This window comes from Pyrenophora tritici-repentis, chromosome 6 (assembly GCF_003171515.1).
Source record: "Pyrenophora tritici-repentis strain M4 chromosome 6, whole genome shotgun sequence".
Classification (NCBI taxonomy): Eukaryota; Fungi; Ascomycota; class Dothideomycetes; order Pleosporales; family Pleosporaceae; genus Pyrenophora; species Pyrenophora tritici-repentis.
In genome coordinates this window covers 167,304-190,112 of record NC_089395.1, presented here as the reverse complement: position 1 = coordinate 190,112, position 22,809 = coordinate 167,304, and the positions used below count along the sequence as shown (strand labels likewise).

Below are 22,809 nucleotides of genomic sequence, written 5' to 3'. Positions count from 1 at the left end.
ATTCCTTCTCGAATCTAAGTCCTTCGTGACTTGGTTAGGTGTTTAAAACCAATAACGTTGGGTTAGGCAACCGGGCTCATAACCTATTGGAACAAGGTCTCCTCTGGTGGTATGACTACCATAGGGAACCGAGTAGAGGTATGTTAGGTCACCACGTATTGGATTGAACTACACTAAGAGCTGTTGTTCTGTCTTCTTATTATCATGATGATCTGGGGATTTACATGACAGATCATCATTCCGCGTCGGTCCTTCTGCTCGGGCTTACTTCCACGAGCCTCATCCCCGCCGACCTGGACTGAACCTTACATCTTCTCAACATAACTTTCAATTTCGCCTTTACTCACCCCATTAGGCAATGCGGCACAGCACGCATATAAGACTGCCATAGTCATACGACGTACTCGCTTGCAATTTCTCCGCCCTTTCATCCTTTTACCAAGCAACCCCACAGTTTATATGGGAAATGGCCATCCGGGTACGATATTCGGAACCGGAGAATAATCATTGCTAGCCAACCATAATGCTTTATGGTTACTGACTACATGCATAGGGCCCTTTGTCAAGCGACCAAACAAGGCAGTGCATGTGTCAAAAATTTCTGGCGAATACTGAAGGCATTTCCTACAATCACGGCGGCATCGCGTTACAAGATTCTGTCGCAGAATATAACACATTAGAGAGTGTGCTAGAACTCGACCAAAGGCTATCCAACTTACACCAGGCTATGATAGACTGCAGCGCATGCTCTTCCGACCCGTTGCGCACAATGGTTTTGCTGGATAAACTGGACACTCTTTGCTCTCTCTATGTAGCAGGACAAGCAAAGTTCGCCACAACGGATCATCACATCAGCAAAAGCACCGGTGTTGACCGCACTGAGCTAGGCAATAGCACGTTTCAGATGGGTAGATTCGTGTTGGATAGCGAGGAATGCAAAGTCGTCGGCCGTGTTGTGGTAAAGGAGGGGCTGGACAGTCTTCAGAAGAAACTGCAAATGATACAAGCAGAACAAAAGCGTGCCGAGGCTGGCACAGCGCAAAATGCGATTGAGGTGAAAGTGCGGGGAATACTTTCCAAAGTCTGGGAGGCTTCCGCGTACGGATGTTTATGATAGCCCGGCTGTACTGTAATGAACGAATACATCATTGTACATATCACGAATGCATGATAACCTTTGTTGAAAGTTCCGGTAGAGCTTAGCAAAAGGCAGAAGAGCAGAGCATGGCATACAGCAGGGTTATTGATCGTCAGTCTTCGGGATATATGGCACTTGGCAGCGATGAAACTCGGGCCTTATGGTCGGGGGAAGTGGGTTAAACTACCAATCAATTTTCGTTCCTCACGTTTCTCGTACTCTGTCCTCTCCCTTGGCGCTAAACGTCTACGTAAATAGATACGTAACGTCTTTGTCACGATCTTAGTTACAACCAAAGATGACGCCCACTGTAACTCTCTACGAACTATGCGTACCGGTCCTCCGGAAGGCCATGCAGAATCACTTGGTGGTTTTGAAGAAAGGCGAGGAGTGGTGCGAGGAGAACGGGTACCCGCACTCGAAGCTCCTCGACGCTAGACTCTCCCCTGACATGCACGTACGTCACCTCCCTTGTAATGGGAACAGAGAACTTTATCTAAAGATACTTCAACTATAGCCACTCTCCCTTCAGATCTTCTTCCAGGTCACCACTGCCACACGAGCCCTCCAGCGCCTCGCTAACATGGAAGTGCCCACATTCAACTTTGGCGCGGCCTCTTTCCAGGACCTGTACACACAGATCGAAGAGGCCTTGCAATGTTTTGAGGAAGCACGTCCGGAGTGTTTCGGCGGAAAGGACAAGATGCCTGTCACGATCGACGTGCCCAACATGTGGCATTTCGACTTGAACGGCTTGACCTATCTGCAGGAGTTTGTCATGCCAAATTTGTAAGTAACATGAATGTATTCTTGCCTGTGTGAACTTTACTGATATAGCGTCAATGCTTGACAGCTTCTTTCATAACGTGACGGCGTATGCAATCATGCGGAATGCTGGGGTTCCTATTGGAAAGTTACATTATCTCTCAGGGGAAGATCGACTTATTGCCAATATCAAAACACAACCAACGAACGTCAAAGGAGAGATAAAAATAGCTAGAATGGCATCTGCCACCGTCCTACATAGTCTCTGACTGATAAAGGACGTTAATGGATTACATACATACATACATACATACCCGACCGGGCCGTCAGCGACTTACGCATACACGCATACACATGCATAAAAATGCTAAGATTATGCACGTGGGATCTCCTAATAGCTTTATTGAACAAGTAAAATCGCGATATAGCTCTGAATTCCCTGGGATCATCTGTTTCCCAAAGTGGGGATACCCGTGGACAGCTTGTTGTCGACGAACGTTATCAACTGTTCAGCCGTAGTTTTCAGCTGAACATCCCGCATGTTCCCAATGCGCCCAAGATACGCCACACGAAAACAAGCAATGTTTTTTGAATCTCAGTACGAAGTTGAACAGTTCGCTATCTAGCTGACTCCCTTCTGGCCTATCGCTTTTATGCCCTCATCACATCATATAGATTTACGTACCCCGCAAGGGCACAATCTGTCGAGGAACAGAGATCGAAAAGCCGACATCAGACTGTGGAGTATTCAAATAGAATTCTATCACAAGGCGGAGAAAGCAAATTCACGTTGACGAGAAATGCAGTACCAAGGATGAAGGTAGGGGCCACAAATCAATCGTGCATGATCCACTCGTCCATGCTACTAGCAAGATCTACGTTCGCACAGTCTATACAAGTTGCTAGAATCGGAGTTGATGGCCAAGTCTCAGCGTGCCTGAACCTGAAAGAAAAGGCGCAGAACAAAGTCGAGTGCTGAGCGAAGTCGAACACAGAGAGAACGCGTTATTGCTTGTCATTGTACGATTGTACGCTTATTCAAAGAAGTTCCTCCAGCCGGTACAATGATTGCCTTCTTCTACAATGCTATGCTATCCGGTCTTCGTTCGGTTGTGACAGAGATGAATACTAGCAGTCATCGGGTACCGCTGCATTGAGCTGAGAGCAAAAACAAGTAGGCACGACTCTACACGAGATTGTCAGCCCTAAACGTCCAACAATATGATATTAGTGAGATTCTTCCCACGACTTACCCTCGGTTGGCTGTGTAAAGGAAGAAGTTATCGCTTTTGGCAGACTGGTGAAGGAGCTTTCGGCACGCGGCTTTATTATTATTATTATTATTATATTTCCATTAGAGTCCTGTATCAGTCGGTGACTATGTAGGACTTTGGCTAAGCCGTTCTATGTATGTTGTTCAATATGGAGTTTCTATAGGTCTTGTACAATTTGGAGGATAGTTGCGTAGTCCAATTTCCGAGCTAGTCTTCCATTGGCGCGGGTGCTAAAGAGCAGTGTGGTGAACAGAAAGAGATGTAACAGCGAGCTCTTTGCGAAAAGAAATATTGTTTGTAGTTTTATACAGTGTCTGTCTGTTGTTTTGTGTAGGCGTCTGTATATAGGGATCTACAAGAGAGAGAATAGATCTATACAGCTATTGCCTGGTCGATGTTTTGCTCGTGCGTGTGCTAGTGAAAGCAGGTGCTGGAGCGGTTCGGTATATGGGGTCGGTATATCGAGTCGGTTTAGGGCGTTCGGTAGAGAGGGTATTTGGTGTAGGCGTCTGTATATAGGGATCTACAAGACAGAATAGATCTATACAGCTATTACCTAGTCGATGTTTTGGGCGTTTTGGTGTAGGCGTCTGTATACAGGGATCTATTATAACCTAACAATAATAGACCTATACAGCTATTGCCTAGTCGATGTTTTGCTCGTGCGTGTGCTAGTGAAAGCAGGTGCTAGAGCGGTTCGGTATATGGGGTCGGTATATCGAGTCGGTTTAGGGCGTTCGGTGGAGAGGGCGTTTTTGGTGTAGGCGTCTGTATATAGGGATCTACAAGAGAGAGAATAGATCTATACAGCTATTGCCTGGTCGATGTTTTGCTCGTGCGTGTGCTAGTGAAAGCAGGTGCTAGAGCGGTTCGGTATATGGGGTCGGTATATCGAGTCGGTTTAGGGCGTTCGGTGGAGAGGGTATTTGGTGTAGGCGTCTGTATATAGGGATCTACAAGAGAGAGAATAGATCTATACAGCTATTGCCTGGTCGGTGTTTTGCTCGTGCGTGTGCTAGTGAAAGCAGGTGCTAGAGCGGTTCGGTATATGGGGTCGGTATATCGGGTCGGTTTAGGGCGTTCGGTGGAGAGGGTATTTGGTGTAGGCGTCTGTATATAGGGATCTACAAGAGAGATAATAGATCTATACATCTAGTGCCTGGTCGGTGTTTTGCTCGTGAGTGTGCTGGTGACAGCAGGTGCTGGAGCGGTTCGGTATATGGGGTCGGTATATCGAGTTGGTTTAGGGCGTTCGGGTATAGGTAGCATCTAGATATATAGGCCTATTACTTTGCAGCAATAGAGCTATATACCTAAGGAAGAGCCGTTGCTCTGTCGGTTTCGTAGAGGGTGCCTTCGATCGAACATCTAAAATCAGTTGGCGCACGGACCACTTGCAGAGATTTCTCTCAACTAAGGCCAGGTCACAACTCTGTCAAAGTTGCAGCGGCCAGCGCGCCCGCCACAACGCCTGCACTCAGAAACAGACGTTGGAAACTGATTCTAGGAAGGCATTTCAATAGATTTGAGATGAAAAAAGGGTAATCCAGGACCTTTTTGTCATCTCGAAAAGTTGGTGTTCGATGGGCACGCGGCTTTACTATCGCAGTAGACAAGACGTCAACAACTGCATATGAGAACTGCGTCGATTGTCCTACGGAGTAGATACACAAGGTTATATACATAAGATATGCGTAAGCACATAACGGCAAAGGAGTGAAAGTGAAGGTTGTAGAACATTCGGCCAAGAAGCATCGGGCCGATTCCAAGAAGGGTAGTCCTGAATGGCAACATTTACAGTCCTGACCGTCGTATTGGTTCACACAGTATTGGGCGTTGTTGGAGCTTACAATACTGCAATGAACCGGCACAGCATTGCTTGTCCGGAACTACCGCCTGGCGCGCTACTACGGTCGAGAGGAGTACAGCCACAGTGGCAATAAAAGTAAGCTTTGCCGTTGTAGACAAGAGTGGTTGTTCGGTCTTAGTCCCAAGCGATAGTGTGTCGTTTTTGTGCCTGAAGTGGCGTGACGATCTTAGATGGTCGAATTTGGTGGAGAGATGGAATACCGCTGGCTGCCGGTGCAGATGCAGGTGCTACTACTCATAACATAGATATTTTCTTTCACGTGCTCGCGAACCAGAATAGCCTCATGTAACATTAATTGACACCCAGGCATATATAAGACGTCATATGTAAGACAGATACGAGATGAAGAGGCGGTCGGCGTTCAAAACTGGATAAATCGCGGCTGAGGCAGTAAATGGTCGATAGTAGCTAACATGCTACATGCTCAATGTGAAGGTGGGCCAGCACATATTAGAGGCCATTTCCTGGGCTCATTTCGAGATCCACATGAACTGGAAATAGAGTAAGTTGTGTAACCACCCTATTTTGCTGAGTGTTGTGCAGGCATTCCAACAAGCGAGCCAGATCAAGCGCTTGACTTGACCGGCTTGAAGCTTGATTGTTCCCTCAAGTCAAGCTGCCTCATAGTAATTAACAAGCCAAGTCAAGCTGAGGAGGAAGCCGGCTTGAGTAGCTTGGTCAGCTTGAGCGGGGAAGAGGCAGCAGCTAGCTGCTGGTGAGGCTGCTGGTTTTGCAGTAGGAGCGATCTCGTGATAGTTTTTTAGTGTTGTAACGTGTCCGTGCACCTCGTGCACGGATTCATCTCGTGCACGCTGAACACCAAACGCGCGTCTCAGCGTCATAACTTCAACGCGCTATAACTCAACAACCATGGCTCCAATTGATGATGCGATTGCAGATTTAGAGTCGCAAGAACCCGGAGAAAAAATTGTATTAGCAGAGTTTGCGAGGAAATGGGGTGTCAGCCGCGCAACTCTATCGCGGAGGTGGAGGCGCGTGACAGGGCCTAGGAGTAATGGATACGCTCAGCAGCAAGCTATCAGCCCACAACAAGAGCTAGAGCTTGTGAGATATATCAAAACGCTCACAGAGAGAGGCCTTCCTCCTACAAGAGAGATGATCAGGAATTTCTCATCAAAAGTAGCCCATCAGCAGCTCAGCGAGAGCTGGGTTACTCGCTTCATCAACAGACACAAGATCCATCTCATCTCAAAGTGGACCAGCGCCATGGATCGTACGCGCCACCTGGCTGATTCTGAGTCAAAGTATAGACTCTACTTCGAGCTGCTGCATCGAAAGATCACCGAATACCACCTTGAGGCTCGAGATATATACAATATGGATGAGAAGGGCTTCTTAATTGGCTTGATAGGCAGAAGCAAGAGAATATTCAGCAGGCGTCAATGGGAGAAGAAGGAGGTTCGAGCATCTTTCCAGGATGGATCACGCGAGTTTCTGACAGTCCTGGCCTGCTGCTGCGCCGATGGGAGCTCGCTGCCCCCAAGCCTTATCTACGCATCTGCGAAAGGAGCTATACGATCAAGTTGGGTAGAGGATATCAAGGCAGGAGAACATAATATCTTTGTCTCATCATCTCCGACAGGCTGGTCAAACAATAACATTGGTCTAGCTTGGCTTGAGCAGGTGTTTGATCGCTGTACAAAGCAGCGATCAGGGAGATGGAGATTACTTATCCTTGATGGCCATGGATCTCATGTCACGATGGAGTTTATCAAATACTGCGATCGCCATAGGATTCTCCTCATGATCCTTCCTCCCCATTCGACTCACACGCTCCAGCCGCTCGATGTAGTGCTATTTAAGCCACTCTCTCAAGCCTACTCCAACGAGCTCACCAATCATCTCCATAAGGCTCAAGGCCTCGTCCCAATCAAGAAAGGAGACTTCTTCCCACTCTTCTGGAGCGCATGGATATCCTCCTTCACAGAGAGCCTCATATTAAAGGCCTTCGAAGCCACTGGGATCTGGCCGATAGATGCCAACGTTATCCTTCGTAGATTTGCTAGCACGCCAGAAGCTGAGAGAAGCTCATCGTCAGGGCTCTCTGATCATGATTGGAGAAAGATAGATCGATTAGTTCGAGCTGCTGTCACTGATAGCCATCAGTATGAGGCAAGAAAGCTGCGTTCAAGCGTCCACCATCTCTCTGTTCAGAATGAGCTTTTAAAGCATGAGAATGAGGGCTTAAAGGAGGCTCTTCAACACAAAAAGAAGCACAGGAAGAAGGGCAAAGCTCTTGACCTTCAACAGCGCCAGGAGTATCACGGTGGCTCTGTCTTCTGGTCTCCTCGCAAGTTGCGTGAGGCTCGAGCTAGAGAAGCAGTACGGGAGCGAGATGAGACGGAGGAGAAACTCCAAAAAGCATGGGCCAAGAAGCAGCGTAAGGAGGCTCAACTGCAGCGTCAAGTTGAGCTCGAGGAGAAGCGTGTAGAGAGGCAGAGGCTCAAAGAGATGAGGGAGGTTGAGCGAGCTGAGAAAGCAGCTGAACGCGCGCGCAAAGTTGAGGCTCAACACCAGAAGAAATCTATCCAACAAGCTCAACAACGCAAGCGTAAAGCCTCACAAGTACTCTCACCAAGTAACAAGCGTCAAAAACGCGCTGGCGCTGCTCACGCTGGTGTTCAAGCTGGAGATGAGCTATCTGCTACTCCAGCCAAAGTCACATCACGTGGCCGCAACGTCAACCTCCCACAAAAATATAGATAGTACAAGTTGATCGCAAGCATCTGATTACTGCTATACTACGTTTTTATTAATATTAAGCTATTATGTGGCGTTGTACAGCCTCATTTTTGAGATCGCTAAGATAGTGTTCGGCGTGCACGAGATGAATCCGTGCACGAGGTGCACGGACACGTTAAACGTAGCTTACAGTCCGTGCGCACCCAACGAGCCAGTTCAGCCAACGAGCCACCCCAACCCCCGCTGCCTCATGAACCCACCCAACTGCGACGCGTCATAACTCTACAACCATGGACCCGATTCAAGAAGCGATTGAATATATCGAATCGCGTGGGGCTGGAGATAAATTCTCGTACCGCCAAGTTGCAAAAATATTCGGAGTTGATCGAACGACGCTGTCGCGAAGGCACTGGGGCGCACAGCAACCCCGGGGCACAGAGGCGGCCGAACATCGACGAAACCTTAACCCACAACAAGAGGATGAGCTTATCGGATACATAGAAGGGACTACAAGAGACGGCGTACCACCTACAAGGAGTATTTTGAGAAATTTCGGCAGCGCGGTTGCGCAGCATGAGGTTTCGGATAGCTAGGTTACCCGGTTTTAACAACGTCATCCCGACGAGCTTATCACCAAATAGGACACCGGTATGGATCGTGAGCGTCACTTAGCTGACAACAAGCGTAAATACGAGTTGTACTTCAACTTGCTGCACTCTAAGATGCGAGAACATGGGATTGAAGAGCGCAACACGTACAATAGGGATGAGAAGGTGTCGAGACGCGGTGAGAGCCTTCACTAGTATTCACGGTGAATCAGGCTTCCCGTGCTCTGATTGGCCAGGCACTGATTAGTCAGCTGCTCCGTGCGCGCACCATAGATATTCTCCCTTCTCCCGTAGCTCCAATACAACAAGTTCACGCACGTTTTCTCCACCTTCATCAGGTTATGAGCCCTCCTCTATCACGATAAAGTGCTCTAGAGGTGCGATTTCCGCAGCAGCAGAACCGATCAGTTGAACACAACATCAGTCACTCGCGCGACGACGACGACGATAAAGTCACGATGGCGCCATCCACAGCGATGGACGCGATCCCAAAGCTACAAGCAGATGGTAGCAACGCTTACCACTGGGAAGCAGCATTGAAGCTGTACGCAAATATTCACTCTATCGGAGGTCTACTCGACGGCAGCTACATGGTCACATACCCAGAAACACCTCACTATCAAACTGAACCGACAACTACGTCATCGGCATTCAACACGCCACAACTTCTGCTTGACGCTCAGCAACGCGTACGAGCCCACAACAAAGAAGTTACTACACAGTACGACAAAGACTATGAGCTCTATCGTATTTACAACTCCCGAGAATCGTCTCTCACCTTGGCTATACTCAATACAGTACCAAGATCAGTATGGGACAACGTCATGAACCTGCCCACAGTGAGGCAGAAGTACGAAGCTATTACAGCTCGTTATCGTGAACAAGGCGTCACTGAAGAGTGTACTATCTGGGCAGATTTTTTCAAGCTGAGAGCTCAAGACTGCCCCTCTACAGCCAACTTCACCGACAAGTTTAAAGCAGGACTTGCAAAGCTTGACGTCATCGCAGACTGTAAGCTATCTAACAAAGCTCGAGTGTATCAGTTCATTCTTGCTATCAACAACGCCTACCCGGACTACGGACGCGATCGCCGCGCTGATCTGCGCCGCAACGTTACTCTGAACGTCGATCGCATGTGCAGCGAGCTCATTGACGAGGCCCGCCGCGACGACCCAATCAAGACCATTAACACGTCTATCCGAGCTTCTGGGGGTGACAACAACCGCAGTCAGCCTCTTGGTGATAACAACGACGCCAACAGAAGCGCCACCCGTGGCCGCGGCAATCGAGGCAATGGGCGAGCCCAGCGCGGACGAGGTAGAGGTTCTGAGGGTGCGACTCAGAGACCTACAAATACCTCCCCATACTGCAAGCACTGCGACTGCAACCATACTGGAGGAGGTGATAACTGCTGGTACACCTTTCCTCACCTCGCCACTGAAGCCTGGCGTCAGCGCCAAGCTCAACAACAAGGCAAACAACAGCCTACTAGCACCAACGCCGCAGCTATTAATGCTGAAGGCTTTGCCTTTACAACGGTTCATTTGTCAGAGAAGGTACAGAGTCTCACCAAGGAGACCTCTAACTTCAAACAACGATTCATTATCGATACTGGAAGCAGCGATCACATCTGCAATGATCGCAGCAAGTTCCAAATTCTACACGACACTGCTCCTGCTACAATTAATACTGGAGCCGGACCTATTACTGCTAAGCAGGTAGGTACCATTCAGATCACTGTCGTCACGTCAGAAGGTGTACTCAACAAGGTCTCCTTCACTAACGTGCTATACGCTCCGGACATGTTTGTATCAGTCCTCTCCCACTCTAAACTACGAGCGAAAAATCTCTATTACCACGGCTGGGACAGCAAGCTGTACCTCATGCCATCACAACAAGAGATCGCCTTCACACCTGAGATCGACAAGATCCCTACGCTCCTCCTCGCCAACACAGAGCTTGAGGCAGCTCGCGCGTTTGCCTTTGCAACCGCCGCAACCACCAACCCAACAGGTGTACTCGCTCCCTATCGCGAGATTACTCTCCAAGAGCTCCATGAGCTGTTTGGCCATGCCGACCCCAAAGCTCTTAAGCTTCTTGTCGCCAACACCACCGGCCTACGTCTCACTACAACACAGGCATTCTCATGCGAGGCCTGCATGTTATCCAAATCGAAGAAGCAGATCTCACGACGGTCTCCAGCCCGCTCAACCACGTTCCTCCATCGTATTCATATCGATATCGTTGGACCAGTGACGCCCGAAGGTGTCAACGGTGAGCGCTACTGGATACTGTACACCGACGACTACTCACGATACCGCTGGATTGATTTCACAGACTGCAAAGCAGCAATCACATCTAAGCTTATACAACACCTGGACAAGATGGAAACTCAACACCACGTTCGAGTGTCGATCGTTCACATGGACAACGACAACATGTTCCTCAACCAGACGACTGGGCGTTACTTCAAGGACAAAGGCATCATCTCCGAGCCTTCCACCGCCTATACACCCCACCAGAATGGAGTCGCTGAAGCCAGCAACTACGTAGTGGAGGTCCGAGCACGCACAATGATTTTGGCGGCGCCTCACATATCTAAGTCATACTGGCCATACGCAGCCCAGTACTCTATCGACGTCCTTAACCATAGCGTCAGCTCTGCTGTACTAGACAGTAAGACACCAAGACAGCTGCTATTTGAGCACATGAAGGTTGCAAACCCTGTGCCTAACCTATGCTCCTTCCGCACCTTCGGAGAAGCTGGGTACGTCCATCAACCAGTACAGCGACGAGTTCAGAGCGCCAAGTTCGAACCACAATCGGTCAAGATGTACTTCGTCGGTCGAGAAGGATCACGGATCTACCTTATGTGGGATCCAGTCACACAGTCCATACACCGTACGAGCAGTGTTGCTTGGCCTAAACACGACGTCAAAGCTGTAGTCCAAGAAGACACAGCTACAACCAAACCGGATCAATGCTTCTATATCCAAGATCCACCGCCAGCACTAGATCCCTCTTCATTTCCACACCATGAAGTCTCTCTCCCGGAGCAAGGTAGTGGTTATGTATTTGACGGACTAGAGGCTGAAGCGCAGTCTAGCTTTGACTTTGACGCGGACATTGACAACTATAACAGTCTTACCGAGGTTGCTAATGCTCGAGCAACACCTCAGCGTCGGGATACATCCCAAAACGCTCCACGTCACGACGAGATCAGTGCATCATTTGATGCCCGTAACATACTCGATGGACGTCGTCGCATCACTCGACCGCCCAACCGATACGCGGCAGTCTCTCGTTGCTTTGCTACGGCAATTACAGAGGCAACAACAACAGACTTACCGCCTGAGCCTGCCACACGCAAGGCAGCACGCCTTCATCCATACAGCAAGCAATTGATCGCTGCTGAAGATGAAGAGCTTGTATCACTCGACCAGAATGGCACATGGGAGACCACAACCACGATCCCTCCCGACGTATACGCCCTGCCTACTAAGTGGGTATACAAATACAAAGTCAAGGACGATGGACAACTCGAGCGCTTCAAGGCTCGACTGGTTGTCTGTGGCAATAGGCAGGAGACCGACTTCTGGCGCGAAACCTACGTTGCAGTAGCTCGCGCAACTACACTGAAAGTCCTTCTCGCCCTTGTCGCAACCGAAGACTTAGAATGCGAGCAAGCAGACGTTGTTACCGCCTTTCTCAACGGTAAACTAGACAAAGACGAAGTAGTCTATGTCCGCCTGCCAGACGGACGCAAAGCCAAGCTTATCAAAGCTTTGTACGGCCTGCGCCGCTCACCACGCCTCTGGTACAATGAGCTATCGAGCTATCTCAAGGGTATCGGCTTAGATCCTTTAGAGTCAGATCCATGTGTCTTCAAACACCTAGACGGCAGTCTTATCCTTGCGTATGTTGATGATATCATCTTCATCACAGCTACGAAGCAACGCATGAAGGAGATCAAAGAGGCTGTATACAAGAAGTACAAGTGTCGAGATCTAGGACCAATCTCTCACTACCTAGGTCTCCGGATCCGACGCTCACGACCATCCCGACTCATCGAGATCTCAATGGAGTCATATGTCGACAAGCTTGTAGAGGAGTATAGTCGTCAACACGCGCTCCCTCGCTACACGCCGCTTGATACCTCAGTACTCAAGTTGAAGCTGCGATCTCCAACTGATCTTGCAACTCAACAACAAATTCAGAACTACCAAAAGGTTATTGGCAAGCTGCTGTATCCAGCAACCCAACTGCGAGCCGATATATCCTTCCACGTCGCCTATCTCGCCCGCGCTATGAGCAATCCAACTCAACAACACTACGAGTACGCAATCCAGATCATCGACTATCTCAAGACCTTCAAATCTCTTGTAATGAGCTATCGAGCTACATCTCCACACGCACGCATGCCTATCACCATGTATGCGACATCATACGATGACAACAAGAACAACACTAATCCTACGCTACACCTACATGGCTACAGCGACGCCTCATTTGCTGACGGCGAGGACCGCAAATCAACCTCCGGATACTTGTTCAAACTTGCTGGAGGTACTATCTGTCACAAGTCAGTCAAGCAAAAGCTAGTTACAACCTCAACAACTGAAGCTGAGTACGTTGCTCTTACCTACGCCGCTAAGGAGGCTACCTGGCTGTACCGTCTGCTACACCAGCTCGGTTACAACGGTACAGATACCCATCCTATCCTTATCTACGGAGACAACGCTCCATCTATACAGCTACTACACTCAGAGGGTCATCACGAGCGTACAAAGCACGTCGATATCTACTACCATTACATCAAGGATCAAGTCCGCGACGGCAACCTCTACGTAGAGCATGTACGAACTCATGAGATGGCTGCTGACGGCCTCACGAAACCTCTTGAACGACAAGCCCACAGCAGGTATCTACAACAGCTAGGCCTTACGACTCCAACTATCGAAACAAAGGACTACAACAAAGGTGGATAGAGCAGGACTATCAGGTCCTGTGGGGGTGTGTCGAGACGCGGTGAGAGCCTTCACTAGTATTCACGGTGAATCAGGCTTCCCGTGCTCTGATTGGCCAGGCACTGATTAGTCAGCTGCTCCGTGCGCGCACCATAGATATTCTCCCTTCTCCCGTAGCTCCAATACAACAAGTTCACGCACGTTTTCTCCACCTTCATCAGAAGGGCTTCTTTGTTGGTATCGCCCACCGCAGGAAGAGGATCTTCTCTAAGGCAGTTTATGAGTCAAAGGAGCGTACCGCGGCGATGAGAGATAGTAACAGAGAATAGGTAACGCTGCTGGCTTGCGTATGCGCTTCTGGAGAGGCATTGCCGCCCGCTCTCATCTACTAGGGCATCTCTAGGGTTCAATTAAGCTAGGTTGACGACCTGTTGGCCGAAAAATACTAGGTTTTCGTATCCCACTCAGCTTTGGGATGGTTAAATAATAATTTAAGACTTGCCTAGCTTTAACAGGTCTTCGAACGCTATACAGCAGCCAAAGCTCGCCGGCAATAGCGCCTTCTAATCCTTGACGGCCACGCCAGCCACCTCACGCCCGATTTTTTGGAGTATTGTGAAGCCAAACGCATTATAGTTATAGTGTATCCACTACATTCTACACACAGTTTGCAGCCGTTGGATGTCGTGCTCTTTTCGCCGCTTTCGAAGCACTACACCGAGGAGCTTACCTAACGCCTCTAGCGAACCTAAGGCCTCTTAAGGATTACTAAACGCGACTTCTACAGCAACTTTTGGCCGGCTTAGAGCTCTATAATAACTCACGATCTTATATTAAAGAGTTTTTAAAGCTACAGGCGTATAGCTGATGGACGCAGACCCGGTACTTCAACGCTTCAACAACCAACCACAACAATAAGATGACGAGCCAGGAATTGGAGAGCAAGGCGATAGCGATACCTAGCCTTAACTGCGCAAAATTTTTAACGCTGCGGTGGCTGACAAGGCCAAATTTAAAGCTAAACGGCTGTCCTAAGGCCTACACTCGCTGCAGGTTAACAACGAGCTTTTCCGCCTCCAAAACGCGGAGCTACGCGCTGAACTCAACCTTATAAGGTCCCGCCCGTCTAAATCAACAACACTGACTACTCAAGAGGGCGACAATTGGCACGGCGGAGCTGTATTCTACAGTCCTAGGAAGCTTGCCAGCGTCCGCGCGCGCAAGGCCGCAGAACTGGACGAAGCCGCGGAGCTACAACTCCAAAAAGCTCGCGATAGAGAGAGAAAAGCAGCAGAAGCTGCTAAGAAAAAGCGCTCTCAAGAAGCTGCAAAGGTGGCTCGACAACAAGCCAAAATTGAGAGGGATGCCAAGCAGTTACGGCAGCGTGAGGAGAAAGCTGCCGAACGGGCACTTAAAAAGCAACAACAACAAGCTGCAACCGCTTAAAAAAGTCGCGATACAGCAAATAAGCGTAAGCGAGAAGCCTTACATAAACTAGCAAAAAAACCGACAAAGCGTCGTCGTGTTGTTGCTCCATTAAGTCGGGTTGACGCTGGTCGGCCTGAGGCGCCCTCCCCACCCAGATTTGGCCTGCGCGAGCGCCAACTTAAGACACCAGCGAGATACAAGTAGTGCAAACGCTTTAGTAGCGTCAATATATTAATATCCCCCAAAATCTCACGATAATAGCTTTTGTGGGTGGCTCAATAACCTCATCTTTTTTGTCGTCTGATCTTGTTGGGGTGGCTCGTTGGCTGAACTGGCTCGTTGGGTGCGCACGGACTGTAACGTGTCCGTGCACCTCATGCCCGGATTCATCTCATGCCCCGCCGAACACCGACGCGTGTCTCAATACTACAACTTTGACGCGCAATAACTCCACAACTATGGCTCCGATTGATGAAGCGATTGCAGATTTAGAATCGCGCGATCCAGGAGAGAAATTCACATTAAAAGAAGTTGCTGAAAAATGGGGGGTTAACCGCTCAACGCTAGGGCGAAGATGGAGGCGCGTGACAGGGCCTAGGAGCGATGGATACGCTCAGCAGCAAGCTATCGGCCCACAACAAAAGTTAGAGCTTGTACGATATATCACTAAGCTCACTAAGCAAGGCCTACCTCCTACAAGAGAGATGATCAGGAATTTCTCATCAGAAGTAGCCCATCAGCAGCTCAGCGAGAGCTGGGTTACTCGCTTCATTAACCGACACGAGATCTATCTTATCTCAAAGTGGACCACCGCCATGGATCGTACGCGCCACCTGGCTGATTCTGAGTCAAAGTATAGACTCTACTTCGAGCTGCTGCACCAGAAGATCACCGAATACCACCTAGAGGCTCGAGATATATACAATATGGATGAAAAGGGCTTCCTTATTGGTATGATAGGCAGGAGTAAGAGGATATTTAGCAGGCGTCAATGGGATAAGAAAGAGGTTCGAGCATCTCTCCAGGATGGATCACGCGAGTTTCTGACACTCCTGGCCTGCTGCTGCGCCGATGGGAGCTCGCTGCCTCCAGCCCTTATCTACGCAGCTAAAAATGGAGCCATACGATCGAGTTGGGTGGAGGATATTAAGGCAGGAGAACATGAGGTCTTTGTCTCATCATCTCTAACAGGCTGGTCAAACAATGACGTAGGCCTAGCTTGGCTAGAGCAGGTGTTTGATCGCTATACAAAGCAGCGATCAGGGAGATGGCGATTGCTCATCCTTGATGGCCATGGATCTCACCTCACGATGGAGTTTATCAAGTACTGCGATCGCCATAGGATCCTCCTCATGATCCTTCCTCCCCATTCGACTCATACGCTCCAGCCGCTCGATGTAGTGCTGTTCAAGCCACTCTCTCAAGCCTACTCCAACGAGCTCACTAACCATCTCTACAAGGCTCAAGGCCTCATTCCAATTAAGAAAGGAGACTTCTTCCCACTCTTCTGGAGAGCTTGGCAGGCCTCGTTTAAGCAATCAACTATATTAAAAGCGTTTGAAGCTACTGGTATATGGCCAATAGATCCCAACGTTATCCTTCGTAGATTTGCCAGCACGCCAGAAGCTGAGAGAAGCTCATCTTCAGGGCTCTCTGATCATGACTGGAGAAAGCTCGATCGGTTAGTACGAGCTGCTGTCAATGATAGCCATCAGTATGAGGCAAGAAAGCTGCGCTCAAGCGTTCACCATCTCTCTGTGCAGTATAAGCTTTTACAGCATGAGAACGAGGGCTTAAAGGAGGCTCTTCAACATAAAAAGAAGCATAAGAAGAAGGGCAAAGCTCTTGACCTTCAACAGCGCCAGGAGTATCACGGTGGCTCTGTCTTCTGGTCTCCTCGCAAGATACGCGAGGCTCGAGCTAGAGAAGTAGTACGGGAGCGAGATAAGATAGAGGAGAAACTCCAAAAAGCACAGGCCAAGAAGCAGCGTGAGGAGGTTCAACTGCAGCGTCAAGTTAAGCTCGAGGAGAAGCGTGTAGAGAGGCAGAGGCTCAAGGAGATAAGGGAGCTTGAGCGAGCTGAGAAAGCAGCTGAACGCGCGCGCAAAGTTGAAGCTCAACACCAGAAAAAAGCCACCCAACAAGCTCAACAACGCAAGCGTAAAGCCTCAAGAGCGCCCTCTTCTAAGAACAAGCGTCAAAAACGAGCGATGGAGGATAGAGCTCGCGATAGAGTTGCATCTCCTCCATCGCCTCCACCACCAAAGACCACATCACGTGGCCGCAACGTCAACCTCCCACAAAAATTCAGATAGTACAAGTTAATCGCAAGTATCTAATTACTGCAATGCTATGTTTTTATTAATATTAAGCTATTGTGTGGTGTTGTACAGCTTCAAATTTGAGATCGCTAAGATGGTGTTCGCGGGGCATGAGATGAATCCGGGCACAAGGTGCACGGACACGTTAACGTGTCTGTGCGCGTGATGCCCATAATCGCGTGCCGCACACCCCACCAATATCGCGACGACGGCAAAGTTGAGGCTGTGCAGCCACGTACAATAACTATTATCGCGAGATTTTCCGGTGTATTGATCTATAGACGTAGCTCTACAACTTTGTCTATCTATATTTTGCCGGAGTATTGACGGCCCGGCCGCGTCGGGTGGTTGTTGGTGGGGAGCCGGTGCAGCCACCTCAGCCAGAGTACCACCGCCAGCACCACCCACGCGTCGTTTTTTTGGCTGTTGCTTTGCAGCGGGCTTTGAAGCCTTACGCTTGCCCGATTGGGGTTGTTGTATAGCCTTTGCAGCGTCGCGATCGCGTCGTTTGGCGTCAAGTTCGGCAGCCTTTACAGCCTTGGCTTCATCCCGCACCTTCTTTGCCTCCTCACGCGCCGCCCGCGCTGCCTCTTTGATCTTAAGTTGATAGATCCTGTTGTTCTCCTTTGCCTCTTTCAACTCTATCTTATCAAGTAGCTCTTTCTCCTTCTCCTTCTCCTTCACTAGCTGCCTGAAGCGGGCCTCTCGAAGCTTGCACGGCGACCACCAAACTGCCCCTGAATGGAACGCTTTTCGCTGCTGTAGATCTAGGGGAGGTTCGTGCCGATTGCGGGGCTTCTGGTGAACGTGTAGCGCCGCGCGCAGTGCGTCCTTCTCGTACTCGGCGATCTCTTTGGCAGCCTGGAGGCGGAGGAGTATTTCTGAGAGGTTGTTGGCCGCAATAGAGCTCGGATCGTAGGCCTGATTAATGAGGTTCGTGATAGTAGCTCTACTCACGTTCACTAGTGGCGGCGGTGCTGTTAGTGTTGACTTTCGGAACTTTTTAAGTACTACTTCGGGATCTATAGGAGCTATCCCAGTGGCTTTAAATGCCTTCAACGCGTGCTTCTTAATGAAAGAGGAGTCCCAGGCAGGCTTGAAAAGACGGTAGAAGTCATCCTTCCTCACAGCTAAGAGACCGTGGCTCGCCTGGAGGTAGTGCTGCAAGCTGAGTGAGTACGCGGCTGCCAGAGGTTTGAACATTACCACATCGAGTGGCTGCAGCGTATGGGTACTATGGGGGGTAGTATGAGTAACATAATATTGTGGGCGATCGCATAGTCAATAAACTCCATAGTAACGTGACTCCCATGGCCGTCAAGGATGAGTAAGCGTGTGTGATTGCCGGCCTTCTCCTTCGTATGGCGATCAAACACCTGTTCGAGCCATGCCAGGCCTACCTGATCATTGGTCCACCCTGAGGGACTTGAGGTAACGTAGACTGGATCGTCAATTGCGATATCATCAACCCATCTGGCGTACATGTTGCCCGAAGTAGCTTCGTATATAATCGCGGGCGGTAACGTACTCCCATCAGCACATATAGCAGCGATAACAGTGATCCAATCTCTGTTGCCGTCCTGTATCACTTTCTTAAAGCCCCCAGTCTCATATTTCTGCTTACTAAACACTCTCTTACTCCTCCCCGTCACTCCAATAAGGAATCCCTTCTCATCCATATTATATACATCCTGCGCCCGAATATGGTGCTGAGCCATTTTAGTAGATAGTAGATCAAAGTACGACTCGTACTTGTATACAGAATCAGCCCGGTGGCGATTGCGGTCCAAACCAGTTGACCAACGTGATATAATCGCGTCGGGATGACGGTGAAAGAAGCGCGTCACCCAGCTTTGGGAGGTAGCCCTTCCGGCTATAGCACTAGCAAAGTTCTGGATCATAGTCCTCGTCGGTGGTAAGCCAGCCTCAGTAAGCTCGTCAATGTGCTCTAGAAGCTGTAGCTCCTGGTGTGGGTGAAGGAGTTGCTGATTACGTGATTTGGCTTCATTTGAGCCCCGGATCTGTTGATGGCGTCGCGACAACGTAGAGCGATCAACACCAAAGCGGCGCGCAACCTCAGAGTATGTAAATTTATCTCCGGGATCACGCGATTCAATAGCTTCAATCGCAGCGTTGATACAACTCATGGTTGTGGAGTTATGGGTGGTTGAAGTGGTAAGGGTGGATTGGTGTTGATGTTGCGGGGTGTGCGGCACGCGATTATGGGCATCACGCGCACAGACACGTTACAGTAGTATGAATAATCCAAGCTCGTGCATGCAGCAACTAGCTGCCTTATCTACCGCAGGTTCGATTCCCAACAGCACTAATCGAGAAATTTCTAGCGCCTTCTATGCTCTCAAAATAGGACACGGATACTTTGGGTCCTATTTAAAGAGATTCAAGAAAAGAGAATCCGTGTCAGATAATAGCACTGCTGAAGATGAGAGCGTACAGACGCTGGGTTAGACTAGCGCGAACACACAACTTCGAGTTTTTTCCGAACACGTGAAACTCCATCAGAAACCAACTATATCCATCGAAAGAAATAGATTCCGACTACTCCCAAGCCGTGCAGCCGCGTGGTTGTGGAGATACAAGGAGTCTAGTACCCCAAACGCGACGCGTCCGAACTTTCAGAAGCAAACGCACAGACCAAGCCAAGAAACAACAACAACAAGACAACAGAGAGGCTAAAATGGCCCCAGATAGCGACACTATCGTAGTCCAGCTACCAGAAGACCTCCGGACCTCAAGCACACTGGACGACGAAATGGAGACCGACGAAAGGCACCAAGACAACCCAACAACACCCATCGAGCAGACCACCCAAGAAACACCAAGGTTAATTATTCAGCCACCACTAAATAAAAGACCAGCGGCATTCTCCCCAGAGATAACTACAAGAGAGAGAAACCCATTCCAGAACAGCCAAGAAAAGAAACCAAGAGCAAAGGACTCAACCCAAGCAATCTTCTGGGCAAGGGACCTAATTCTACAAGCATCTACTATGGCCGAATCCCATCTATCCCAAAACAAACTACTACAACTACTGGACGTCTTTAGAGACTTTACGGAACTAGGCAGGGTTACGCAGCAAATGACTGAGAAGTTTACAGCACAGCTTGCGTACCAGACTGCAACGCTTACAAGCGCCTCCCAACAAGCTACAAAGACACTAAAGAAAGCTGTTAATGCCGCAACTGGACCACAAAACCCAAACAACCAAGAAAAACCAAACAACCAGAACACCCAGAACATCCAAAACACCCAAAACACCCAAAACACCCAACAAAACAAGACATCATACGCTAGCGTAGCCGCCCAGAACAACGGAAACACATGGACTACAGTGTCTACAAAAAAGAAGACAAACAAAAAGCCAGCAAGCTACTACCAAGCAGTCCTTACGCTTACCCAGCCTACGTCTCACACACCACTCCAGATTAGAGACCTAATCAACGAAGAGTTCACAAAGGGCGGCATCAAAGACCCAGTAGTGAAGGAAGTAACAACAAGTAGAAAGAACAATATTATTCTAACAACCACTCCAACCTACTCAGGAGAATACCTAGTCCAACACAAGCATATATGGCATCAAAAGTTTGAGCTAAAGAATGTACAACTACTAGAATCATGGACGAAAGTAGTAGTACATAATGTGCCAACAGAATGGGAGGGAGCAGAGACACTAGAGATACTCCACACAGAAATCCCAGCATACAACAACGGACTACAAATTACTGGCAACCCATACTGGATATCAAGAGAATGGCAAAACAAGAAGAACAGCTCTATTGTAATAGCATTCAAAACAGCCGAAGACGCAGCCAGACTTGGTGGTAGAATTACAATCCTTGGACAAACTCTCTTCACCGAAAAGTTTAAGCCTATAGCAGCATCTACCCAATGCCTAAACTGCCAACAATTTGGCCACCCAGCCACTAGATGCCGAAACCAACCAGCATGCAATTTGTGCGGAGAAGAACATGCAACTACAACACACAAATGCTCAGTGTGTAATACAAAAGGAAAACCCTGCAACCATACACTCCCCCACTGTAGTAACTGCAAAGAGCCCCACTTTGCAAACAGCAAAGAGTGCGAACTCTACCAAGCAGTAACAAAGAGCATCCCCGCAGGATTTTAATGTTGAACAACATTAGGATCCTCCAAGTCAATCTCAACAAGAGCATTACAGCGACTGAGTCTACACTGCAACTTGCAGTTGAACTTAAAGCTGATATAATTGCAATTCAAGAGCCATGGCTAACTACCAACGACAACTACGCAACAGCAAGATCCATAAATCACACTGCGTTTATCCAGATCTTACCAGTAACAAACCTACCCGTCCGCCCTAGGGTTCTATTTTATATATCTAGAACACTAGAAGCAGAGACATTCACCCAAAACGACTTCAAAATAGACCCAGACGCAATGGCTATTACAATAAAAGGTTCTAATTTCCAATTTAACCTATTTAACGTATACAACCAAACAAACGCCGAAGGGGAAAAAACACTGCCCAGAGCTATACTTAACACTAAGCTTCCGCCAAGTTCTATTTTAGTACTAGATAGCAACGAGCACCATCCATTGTGGACCCGCTATGCCCAACGACGAGCCAAGGAGCACAGCCATTTATTGACTGGATTGAAGAACAAGATCTAGAGCTCCTAAACACACCAGGAGTAGGCACATTCTTCAGACCACACCTATCTAGAGAAACAGTCCTAGACCTCTCACTTGTCACTCCAGACTTGGCTAGCAAAGCTACGGACTGGCAGACTATACCTGAAACTGGATCAGATCACTACGGCCTCCTATTCTCCATCCAAACAAACGCAGACCTTGTAGAAAACCCGACAAACCAACCCAGATTTAATACTGCAAAGGCTAACTGGGACACCTTCAACAAAGAACTAGAAACGGCAATCCAAAACAGTCAAACCTTGCAAGATATGGACCAGATCAGTGATCCAAGAAAGGCAGACTTAATGGACCTCCTCCTCGGCAACAATACAGAGCTAGAGCAACAGCTAGAAGAGATTGGTAAAGCAATAACTCAAGCAATCCAAACTGCAGCAAACAAAGCTATCCCTATCACTAGACTTGGTCCAAAACCAAAAGCTTGGTGGAACAAAGAGCTGACAAAGCTACGACAAGACACTTCCCACTATAGAAGGATTTTTAAAGAAAAGCTCGAAACTACTGCGATACACGACGCCTACCTAGAGAAAAGAGACTTCCTACGTGCACGAAACACCTACAACAAGGTGTTAGGGTCTCACAGGATCAGATATTTAAAACTGTGTTGAATTACAAAGTTTTTGCAGTACCGAGTTTCTAAGAAACTTCGGTAGAATTAAATACATGTGTGGGGCAGCGGGGCCTCGGCACCCGAGGCGCCGGCGTGGTCCGTGCTCAGAACACCAAGGTTCCAAACCATGACACGTCCCCCCTCCAAAATGCTCAAAGTCCCGACTGAGCGTTCAAACTTCCATTGAAAACACAAAGCAGGGCAACGGCAAGCTGCCCGTTGTCGTCATAATCATGAAAGGTGGCGTGAGGCCCAGGGCGCCCAGGGTTGCGGTCGTGAAAGTCCTGGACTGACTCCTTGCTGCCGCGCAGGTTGAAGTAGGGTTGCCAGCCTTCAGACTGGTCGTTGCCGACCCATTCAACTTTGTACTGGAGGCAACCACGGCGGCCAGTATAGGGGTCGTTCATTGTAT

General features: G+C 48.9%; 7 protein-coding genes across 7 annotated transcripts; 5 read left to right on the top strand and 2 right to left on the bottom strand.

Annotated features, from left to right (window-relative positions):
• Positions 1-1,436: 1,436 nt before the first annotated feature.
• PtrM4_113250 (uncharacterized protein) lies at positions 1,437-1,988 on the top strand (the record flags this gene model as incomplete). The annotated part of the gene is made up of 3 exons (XM_066108068.1): positions 1,437-1,595; positions 1,656-1,927; positions 1,976-1,988. 3 exons carry the CDS (start codon positions 1,437-1,439, stop codon positions 1,986-1,988), a joined length of 444 nt encoding a protein of 147 aa, XP_065961253.1.
• A 3,929-nt stretch (positions 1,989-5,917) lies between these two features.
• Positions 5,918-7,774, top strand: PtrM4_113240 (Membrane-bound metallopeptidase; the record flags this gene model as incomplete). Its single annotated transcript, XM_066108067.1, has 1 exon — positions 5,918-7,774. The coding sequence occupies one exon, from the start codon at positions 5,918-5,920 to the stop codon at positions 7,772-7,774; it is 1,857 nt and encodes a 618-aa protein (XP_065961252.1).
• Positions 7,775-8,816: 1,042 nt separating this feature from the next.
• On the top strand, positions 8,817-14,771 carry PtrM4_113230 (rve multi-domain protein; the record flags this gene model as incomplete). The annotated part of the gene is made up of 2 exons (XM_066108066.1): positions 8,817-13,338; positions 14,362-14,771. The coding sequence occupies 2 exons, from the start codon at positions 8,817-8,819 to the stop codon at positions 14,769-14,771; spliced, it is 4,932 nt and encodes a 1,643-aa protein (XP_065961251.1).
• Positions 14,772-15,211: 440 nt separating this feature from the next.
• On the top strand, positions 15,212-17,068 carry PtrM4_113220 (TolA, Membrane protein involved in colicin uptake; the record flags this gene model as incomplete). Its single annotated transcript, XM_066108065.1, has 1 exon — positions 15,212-17,068. One exon carries the CDS (start codon positions 15,212-15,214, stop codon positions 17,066-17,068), a length of 1,857 nt encoding a protein of 618 aa, XP_065961250.1.
• Positions 17,069-17,349: 281 nt separating this feature from the next.
• PtrM4_113210 (Trichoplein multi-domain protein) lies at positions 17,350-19,221 on the bottom strand (the record flags this gene model as incomplete). Its single annotated transcript, XM_066108064.1, has 3 exons — positions 17,350-17,379; positions 17,450-18,308; positions 18,365-19,221. The coding sequence occupies 3 exons, from the start codon at positions 19,219-19,221 to the stop codon at positions 17,350-17,352; spliced, it is 1,746 nt and encodes a 581-aa protein (XP_065961249.1).
• A 551-nt stretch (positions 19,222-19,772) lies between these two features.
• On the top strand, positions 19,773-22,384 carry PtrM4_113200 (uncharacterized protein; the record flags this gene model as incomplete). Its single annotated transcript, XM_066108063.1, has 4 exons — positions 19,773-21,049; positions 21,241-21,562; positions 21,658-22,330; positions 22,377-22,384. The coding sequence occupies 4 exons, from the start codon at positions 19,773-19,775 to the stop codon at positions 22,382-22,384; spliced, it is 2,280 nt and encodes a 759-aa protein (XP_065961248.1).
• A 165-nt stretch (positions 22,385-22,549) lies between these two features.
• Positions 22,550-22,804, bottom strand: PtrM4_113190 (CHROMO domain containing protein; the record flags this gene model as incomplete). The annotated part of the gene is made up of 1 exon (XM_066108062.1): positions 22,550-22,804. One exon carries the CDS (start codon positions 22,802-22,804, stop codon positions 22,550-22,552), a length of 255 nt encoding a protein of 84 aa, XP_065961247.1.
• Between the last annotated feature and the right edge of the window lie 5 nt (positions 22,805-22,809).